Here is a 9,419-nt window from a genome sequence, read left to right on the forward strand (position 1 = left end):
CCTTTAGGATCCTCCTACCAAAAGCCCTCAGCTGCCTGAGGCTGCTAGTTCTGTGCTCAGAGATACAGAGGACAATCAAGGGCTCGCATAAGGTTGATCCTCCTCTATAGCCACAAAAACTGCACCCTCACCCCTAGGGACATGGCACCGACCAGGCACCAGAGCCATCACTCTGGTCACTGTGGATGACTCTGCAACTCCTCACAGAAGCCTCTGCCCTGGTTCCTCTTGCTGCCCACCTGGCAAGTCTGGGGCTTTGTGGCTTCTGAAAGCTGGTGCTAGAGATGGGGAGCAGTGGCCTTGGTGCCCTTTGTCAGGAGGAGCTGTTCACTAGGATGCACACCACTGGGCCTAGGGATGGCAGGAAGAAAATGATTGGGAAGGATGAGAGGACTTTCATCAGTATCGTGCACACAGGGTGGGCCTCAGGGACTGCACATTAGCCCATCCAATCCTCACAGCCACCATGAAGGGAGGGGGTCACAGAACCCCTCCCCCAGTACAGATGAAGGCTGTGCTGCAGGAGGACGGTGACACATCCAGGATGCTGAGACATGTCACCATGCTGAGCCAAAAGTGGGTCCCCATCAATGTCTAGGCCACACACCTGAGTGGAGCACCTACTACATGGTACATCTAGAGTGGGCTACACAGACCAGGTGGGTAGAGCAGAAAGGTCTGGCTACCTGTTCTTTTCTCCATGTCAGACTGCCAACAGACCACACAGCAAGTCCCATCATGGCTCTCAGGGACTTCCTTTATCTACTCTCTTGACCAGCCGGGCACCCTACACCCAGCTACATAGTCACAACTAGGGTGGTCCCAGGCCATGGGCCATGCCTTCAGTTATCAACAGATTACAGTAATTCCCTGTGACTATGCCTCATGCCCACCATAAAGCCCTTTTCTTTACTGATGATAAAGAAAGAAAATCGGTTTGAGAACATTTACCAAAATAAGACTTAAAATTGCAAATACTATTTAATACACATTTTCCAATAGAGTCTTCTTTTAAAAAAATGATACCAAAAGGCTAGGGTGGAGGAGATACACACAAATACACACTAAGTAAATGAGAATTTAAAAAGCAGTATTGGACAAGCTAAAATCTGAGTCAAAATCCTAAAATAAGAAATGAAAATGAAATTAGTTCTAAGTGAAAAGGTAACAAAGAATTGTCACTATGTGTATATTATAGTCTCATATATCAGCTTCTATAACAAATCCCAAAGCACAAGTTTATATGGTCAATCTTTATATATATTTACTGAAGAATTTCAAGATCAACAAGAGGAATCACATGGTGTAGCACATAGCCTCACATTTAAAAAAAAAAAATCTTTTAAGACCTGGTTCTTCAATCACATCCTCTGGAAACACCATGCATACAAGGTTCTTAGCCTCTTCTCACCCACACAAGCTACAACTGTACCCCAAGGCCTTGTTCTAGATGAGGGGATGGAAACTTGAACAATGCAAGAAACACCCATGGTCTGGGGATGACTTCAAGCAAATGGAGGAGACAGAACATAAACTAGCAAAAAGAAACAGTAAGAAGAGGAGGGAGAGAAAGACACAGAGGAGGGGAAGGCAGGAATCCTAGGAATGAAAAACACAATGTTTGCCAGGCTGAGAGGAGGAGAGAAGAGGGAGGAGCACTCAATAGATGCGAGATTTCCTTTTGTTCTGAACTTGACAGTGGTGATGCTGAACAACATTTGAATACATTTAAAACCACTGAATTGCATATTTTTAAAATGGCTAAGATGGTAAATTTTATCTTATGTTTTCCACAATTAAAATAAAAATAGATAATTTTCAGATGCGGTAAGTGCTAGGACAAACCTTAGGGAGGGAGTTGTAATGGAGAGATCAGAGAGACTCCTTGAGAGTGGGTCGTCAGTAAAGAACTCAACATGTAATTGCAAAATGATAGATAGAAAGGAACCATCCTTGGGAGGGTTTGGGAAAAGGGGCTTCCCACACAGTGGGACACAAAGGGGATTGGAGAGATATATGGATACCATGCTGTAAGTGTAATGGAAGCCACCAGGCAGAGAAGTGAGGTATGCCCAAGACTTATTATATCAAATGGTCTTTGGTAGCTGATTGTGAGGCAGGGGGACGCCTGAGAATATGGTCACACTACGAATGCTCCAGGCAGGGTTAACATTCAAGGTTGGGACTTCTGTGCCTGGAAAAGTCACATGCTGAGCACAGGAGGACCTAGATTCAACAGGTGAAGTTGCCATGGTTACTAGACGTCCCTAGAAAACAGAAGGGCCAGTGAGAAGTTCTGCATTCATGAAACTCCCATTGGATTGGCAGGAGTGGGACTGCTGGGACATAAAGGAGGCCTAGGAGGGTGACTCCCTCTGGCCCCAACTGGGGCTGCCTCTGGGAGCTGCTCAGGTCAAGCAGGCAGAGAGGTGGACCAGGAGGTGGGAGGTCATCTTGAGCCCTGCTGTGAGGTATGGAGGTAATGGAAGCTGGAGACCCAGCACATCACAGGCTGGAATAGATGCAGGTCAAAGAGCCACCTGGGAGGGATGTGGGGATTCTGCCTCAGGGCTGGCTGTGTTGTGAGAATAAGCCAGCCTCCTGAGTGTGCAGGCTTGGTTCACAGTGTAGCTGATTTCAGCCACACTGAAGAAGAAAGCAGGAAGGAGGTCAAGGAAAGCTGTCTGGCTCCCTAAGGACACCCAGAAAGATGAGGCAGTGGACACAGAGGAACCAATTTAACACTAGCAGAATGTCAGTCATGGCAGAGCTGACAGGTCCAGCTGGGAAAGCTTCCCATATTATCAGAGCAGTGTGAATATGTGCCCTGACTCCTTATCTCCAAGACCACATCTGCTCCAGCCCTGAGAAACTGGGATAACTAGATAACTAAGCAAGTGCAGAAGTGACCCACAAGACTGTGACGTTTCTGATTCCCAAAGCAGTTGGGGAGTTCTTGCAGGGCCATGGGAACAAAGCTGGAGGAGGCCGCATAGGTAGGGAAGGGGACTGGCTTAAATCTTAACAGGAACATAATGTTATAACGCATCTCACGTATAACAATGCAACTTCCCACCAGACAACAAACTTCATCCAAAATATGATAAAACAATCAACATGATAAATAGCCCATCTCCCAAGCTACAGACCTGTATCTTCCATGACTGGGTAGAACATCTGAAGCTTCATGCCAAAATGGAAAGTGAAAATAGAAAAGAAGTGCCACATGATTAGAGGAATGAGGTATGCCCACCTGTGACCCCATTTCCTCTCCTGCCTTATTTAATGGCATAGTTCTAAGCCTTCACCCCAGCTTATATGTGTTGGTCCCAAATATATGTCCCAAGACCAATAAAGCCCCAAGGTGTTGTGAACTAGAATGATCCATGCCACCCTGCTTATTCCCAGTCTCACTGGGCACAATTTGAAAATGGACAAGTTCTTAGGCACACAGCACACCTTGTCCTGCCCTGTGCTATGCTGCCTATAAGTGCCATCAGAGCGTTACCTGAACCCTAAGAACAGTGAGGTCAGGCCTACTGGGAGCTGGGAAATGTTCCCAGAAAAGAGAGGGTGAGAGAGGAGAACAAAGGGGAGAGGCAGGACTGGGGACAGTGGCCAGGAGGAGGTGCAGCATCATTCCAGCTGGCTAAGACCCATCAAGATGGTGTTTAGGATCCCAAGAGGCCAGCACACAGCTCACCAGAGGCACTACAGATGCCTCTTTCAGGATAAATAGGAGGAAAGGGACCAGGAAGGAAGAGAAAAGATCCAGTGGGTGGAGACTGTCCTCTCCTGCTCCTGCCCAGAGCCACCACACAGCTGCCCTGCACCAGGCCTGGCTTCTGGCTGTTTTCCCTGTGATCTATCCACCAAAGATCAGGAGAAATAAAGCTCCATCCAGTTCACCAAAGCCAGCTCTTCATAATGCTGGAGAAACAAACAAATGAGTGAATGGATGAACAAGTGAATGTGAGCGTAGATTATTCATCTAATTCAAGTCCCCAGTTCAGAAATGAAAGAGAAAGCATGCATCAGTCATTAGACTCCACGACAAAGTCACAAGACGTGTGTTTTGACTTCATTTCTTAGCAGCTGGGTAAGCTTGGATACAATGCATCCTTTCTGTGGGCATCAGCTTCTCCTCCTGAAATGGAGTCACAGGAATTTGCCCTGCACCCCACATGGGAGGACTAAGGGTAGGGCAGGCACCTGGCAAATGGAAAACTCACAGGCATGGTACAGTGTCTTTGCACCATGAGGTTATGAAGAGGGCACCATGCATCCCAGACTCTTCCAACAAAAAGCTCTTTGTCCACCAGGCTCCTGGTGGCCTACCCAGATAGTTCCTAAGGACAAGGCTGAAGCACAAAGCTGGGATCCGAAATGGATCCTGACCCAGGATATGCATATTCCTCAACATGTTCCCCCTCTTTCCATTCTTCATAAATCTGAAAATTAATAACCTAGAATAGAATCTTCTGCTCCAGAAACCCATATGAATTTAATGTATAATTTATACATGAAAATGCAGATGTCAATATGAAACAAATCTCCATATAAATATTTTTGCAGTTAAAATTTTGGGGCATCTGTCTTCCTCCCAAAGGAGCCACCAGACACATGTGAGGCCTGGAGGCACAGGTCGGATGGGACTGGAAAGGTGACTGGTTATTTTTGCCAGCTAGTGATACAGCCACTAGTGAGCCACAATCTGCCCCCTCAGGGTCCTGCTGTGTCTTGTTCAAAATAGAGATTTAACACTGTATACCAACCTGCTCAGAGGTAGGCCCAAGGGAGAAGGGCAGAATGGAGTATGGCCTCACGCTCCAGTGGCTTTGAGTCTACTGAGAGCCAGGCAAGCAGATGATGAATGACAATGACAGTGTGGCAAATGCAAGGGCTGGGGTAAGTCCTGCATGCCCGTCAGCTACATAGGGACAAGTACTCCCTATGCTGGGGGACATCCCCAAAGACTCCAAGGACAAGACAGGTTCTGACGGAGTCTTTCAAGTGGATGAAGGCAGGAGCTCATTCCCAATAGTAAGAAGCACATGTGCAAAGACCAGAGCAGGAGTGAGCACATCTTAAACTACATCCTGGTGCAAATTGGGGAAGGGCCAGCAGTGAGGCTGGAGTGAAAGGCGGAAGCTAGAGCCCCAAGACGCCTGTATGCCCAGGCCTGAAACAGCTTGAACTGAAGACTTTAAACAGATCAAAACTTCACTTCACTGGCTGAATAGTACAGAGGCCAAGTGGAGGGTCACCGAAGGGAAAAAGAAAGGCAATGAGCTTTGCAAAGTATAAAATGAGTGCAGTGCACATAAACGACCATTCCCAGCAGATTCTAGCCCAGGGGTCCTGAACAATCTCCTTCATTCAGGTGGACCCATCCATGGGCTTGATTGGCACATGACTTTGCATATAAACTGCCTGAAAGGTAGCACCCATCCTTCTTGTCTGCAGTTACTATTTCCATTTGGGGCTGGTGACTCATTGTGTGATGATATTCCCTGACACCCTTTCTCCAGACACCCAGCAGAGTTCCAGGCATAATCCAAACCATCCCCTTGTATGAGGAAACAGAGAGGCACAGTGCAAGACCAAGCTGAGAACTACTGAGCCATGCTCGCAAAGGAAAGAGGAACTACATGTCTCCATTGCACCCTGGCCTGAACCAGCAATGAGGTCAAGTACATGCCCTCCTTCCATCATGCAATTGCCAACTATGCCTGAGCTTAATCTGGCATCCCCAGGGTGACTTCACAGAACCTGGGCATTCTACAAGAAGATAAATCAAGTCCACATTCTCAGAGACTTTGTAGAGCCTCTGCTGTGGTCTAAACCTATAGTCCTGATCTAAAGATAAAAGCCCAGGCTAAAGGGACCAAACACCACAGCTCAAGGGTTCTAAGCCCTCAATCCTCATCATACCAGTGCACATCTTGCAGAAGAGCCCAGGTTAGCCCCGCTGACTTTTCCACCCTCCTGGAACTGGTGAATGCCCAGCCACATACCTCGCTTGACCTTCGGGGGCCGGAGGCCGTCCCCCTGGGATAGGGCCTCCCAGGCCTCCCGCTCCCTCCAGCGCCTCAGCTGCTCCTCTCGCATCTTGTAGAAGAGGATGTGCTTCTGCACATCGCTGAGCTCAGCAAGGAGCTCAGGGTCTATGTACATGTCGTGCAGGATCTGCTGCAGCATGGTGCCACCTGCGATGCACACACCAGAAGGGCAGCTGACCAGAGCAGCCAGGCAGGATGCCCCCAGCCACTCTTCAGCCCTGGCTCCTCACTCGGGCGCCACTCTAAGTGCCCCGTCTCTGTGCAGCATCACTCTGCCTCAGCTCCCAGCCAGTGATGAGCATATCTCCTCTCCCCAGGACACCAGGGGACCAAGTAGTAGGAACCAAAGAAGCCTCTGGGACCCTGAAAGGAAAGCAGCCACCAGGAGAAATTGAGTCCCTCTGTTGGGTCACCAAGCACTGTATCCCAGCAGCACCTCTTTCTTGGACTCACCTCGCCTTCTGGAAAAACAGGGGCAGTCCAAGGTCTAGCTCAGCTGGGCAAGGCCCAGGCCCAACCCTGCCTGGGCCAGTAGGTGTCGAGTGATCTGTCAGTGGAAGGTAACGATGACACCAGCTGTATCAATGACATTGCCCTGGCCAGCTGGAGAACTGATCTCTCCTCTGCAGATAAGAGAAAGGAGGAGGCAGCTTTGCCTACTAATTCCCTATATTGGGGGCCAATTTTAAAAAGAGGCCAAAAGAGCCAGCCAGGAACTTCTGGGCTCCTCAACCCCACCATCTATCTACCTGCTCCACCACTGCCAGCCCTCTCCTTTCCAGGACATTTGGCAGACTGAGGTAATGCTTTTAAAACTTCGCATTGGGAGAGGAAAGATCTTTCCTCCTATCAATATTGTAGCCAAGGAGGGAAATGAAATGGTATCAACAGAGAACACCAAAAGGAGTACTGTCATGGAGTTCCAAGAAAGAAGAAAGCCAGATTTTCTTTCCCCTTTCCCCATTAGGAAACTCAAGCTGGGTGTGTGCTGAGAGACAACCCCCCCAGAGCCCAATGGGATGGTTGATGTTGATCTCCTTGTTGTTGCAGTTGTCTGGAGTTCACCAAATAGGAAGAATATGAAGCTGCCTCCTCTTCATGCCCTGATCTGAGGCACCTGGGCAGGGAAGGGCAGGATGATAGCGCCTTCTGCTTGGAGGGAAACCACCTCTGTTTGGCTGTGAGGGTGGGTGGAACTGCTTTTGCTGAGACCAAAGCCCCCCCTCCCTAAAAAAACAATGCTTAGAGGTACTTACAGTTAACTGCCCTTTTATTCAGATAAGGAAACAGGATTCAGAGAAAGTAAGTGCCTTGCCTGCAGCAACCCAACCAATAAAGTGCTGTAGTTGGACTCGACCCAATTTTCTTTCTTTTTTTTAAGAGAGAGAGAGAGAGAGAGAGAGAGAGAGAGAGAGAGAGAGAGAGAGAGAGAGAGAGAGAGAGAGAGAGAGAGAATTTTTTAATATTTATTTTTTAGTTTTTGGCGGACACAACATCTTTGTTTGTATGTGGTGCTGCACGCATGAGAGGCGAGCACGCTACCGCTTGAGCCACATCCCCAGCCCCCAATTTTCAAATCTAACTTCTTGTTGATGATTTAAAAAATGTAACCCCACCAGGAGAAAATAAGCAAACAAATATGATTTGGCATTGTGGCTTGGTTGGATTAGTGACCTTTGTGTCCCCTTCTCTTCCCTTAGGACTCAAAGTGGATCGCACACCTGAGTGATGGAACGTGGTGGCAAGTGAGCTCCCTCGGCAAATGCAAGGACTAAGCAGGTTTCAACCAGCTTGAAGCCCACAAGGTCAAAAGAAATATAGTCTGGAGCCGCTTCCCAGGAACAGACAGCTTGTCCCAATGTGACCCAGACCTTCTGGGAGCCTCCACCCAGGTGTTCCAGCCACCTGGATGAGCTGTGGCTGTGGATCCTGCCCTGACCTCTTCTCTCCTTTCCCTACCTCAGTTTTGACTCCTCTAGGGGACATGGTTCCCTTTGGTTCTTGACTGAAGATCCCCAGCCCGCTCTTGCTCTGACCTTCCTGGCCTTAATTGTGGTTGGGCTGGGGGCAGCTCAAAGTCCAGAGAGAAGACCAGAGGAGGAAGGCAACCAAGGGAGCTGGCCTCCTACAGGCAGTGTCTTTCTTCCTTGGCTCCCCAGAGGCATGGGACAAGAAAGGGCACAGGGCCAAAGAGAATGCTGTTCAGAGCAGCAGCACCAGCCGGCTGGGTGTGGGAATGGGCATGAGGTCCTGTCCTCTGGCTGGGTGATGATGGTGTCATCCATGAGAATGACCCTGGCTTGCTCCCCGTCTTGTGCAACAGAACGGACCTCGCTGGTGGGAGGGGTGCTCCCTGGCAATCCCAGGTCAGTGGGGCAGGAGGCCAGGAGACACCGAATCCCGGGGACGTGACCGAAAAGCGGATCGCAGACGCTCTGTGGGATGGATCGGGTTTCGGTAACAAGTGGTGGGGGCCGCTGGGCAGTCCTGGGCGCCGCCTCCCACCTGGCTTTCGCCCGCCACTCAGGCTCGGCCTGGCATGGCGCGCCCTCTGGCGGCCGAACTGGGCACTACTGGGCTCCTCAGATAACAGGAGACAAGCAGCGAGGAAACCCCGCGGTTCTCAGACCAGGTTTCCTGCAGCCTTTCAACAGGCTGTATTCTGTTTTCATTTCTCATTAGCCATGTGATGCATTTATCTTTGCAGGCTAACGCAATTCCTTCAGGCGCCAGGAGATACGCGCATGCAATGCTATTGTGCAAGTGACTGGAAACCACCTGAAAGTCCCTGGTGAGTTCAGGGGTCGCCCACTATAAAACTGTATGCTCCAGTCACAGAGTGGGGTCGATTTGGCTTAACGAGGGGAAAGGGCCAAAGCAGATGAAATGGAAAGGCAACGTGTAGGATTCTGTGCACAGGACAATCCATTTTCTAAAGTCTATGTTTGAACATGGAACGGGAGAGAAAATAATAAAATAGAAATTCTGACTACTTTTGTGTAAACAAAGGAAAAATACAGATGATTTTACATCTAATTGTTTAGCATTGTTTCATCTTGGAATGGGGAGGGACCACTTTAACTTTTTCTGTGTTTTATAGAATGATTAGCATACACTTATGTAACTCACATGACTGAAATCAAATGTATTTCAAAAGTCCTAAAATGTGATCTATTAACACCAACCTCCCTCCGGAGATCAGCAGGGGACCCACCCCCAGAGAAGGGCCACAGGAAGAGTCAGACTCCCTATGCCAGGAAGTCAGGGTGGACAAACCATCATATCACCTCAGGTTCCCAAGCAGCAGAAGGGCTTTGGGACATTTCTGAAACAGCTTTGTCACTGGTGTGGAAAGGG

At 48.9% G+C, this 9,419-nt stretch overlaps 1 protein-coding gene across 1 annotated transcript in view; it reads right to left on the reverse strand.

The window, feature by feature from the left end:
• The window catches only part of Sh2d4b (SH2 domain containing 4B), an 84,374-nt gene extending 75,954 nt beyond the window's left edge, over positions 1-8,420 (reverse strand). The window contains exons 1-3 of the mRNA XM_027939877.2: positions 7,319-8,420; positions 6,516-6,685; positions 6,018-6,425 (exon numbers count right to left, since the gene is read on the reverse strand). Coding sequence (XP_027795678.2) covers positions 6,018-6,201 — 184 coding nt within the window. The 5' untranslated portion in view covers positions 6,202-6,425; positions 6,516-6,685; positions 7,319-8,420. The remainder of the gene's footprint in view (positions 1-6,017; positions 6,426-6,515; positions 6,686-7,318) is intronic.
• Positions 8,421-9,419: the final 999 nt, after the last annotated feature.

This window comes from Marmota flaviventris, chromosome 4 (genome assembly GCF_047511675.1).
Source record: "Marmota flaviventris isolate mMarFla1 chromosome 4, mMarFla1.hap1, whole genome shotgun sequence".
Lineage (NCBI taxonomy): Eukaryota > Metazoa > Chordata > Mammalia > Rodentia > Sciuridae > Marmota > Marmota flaviventris.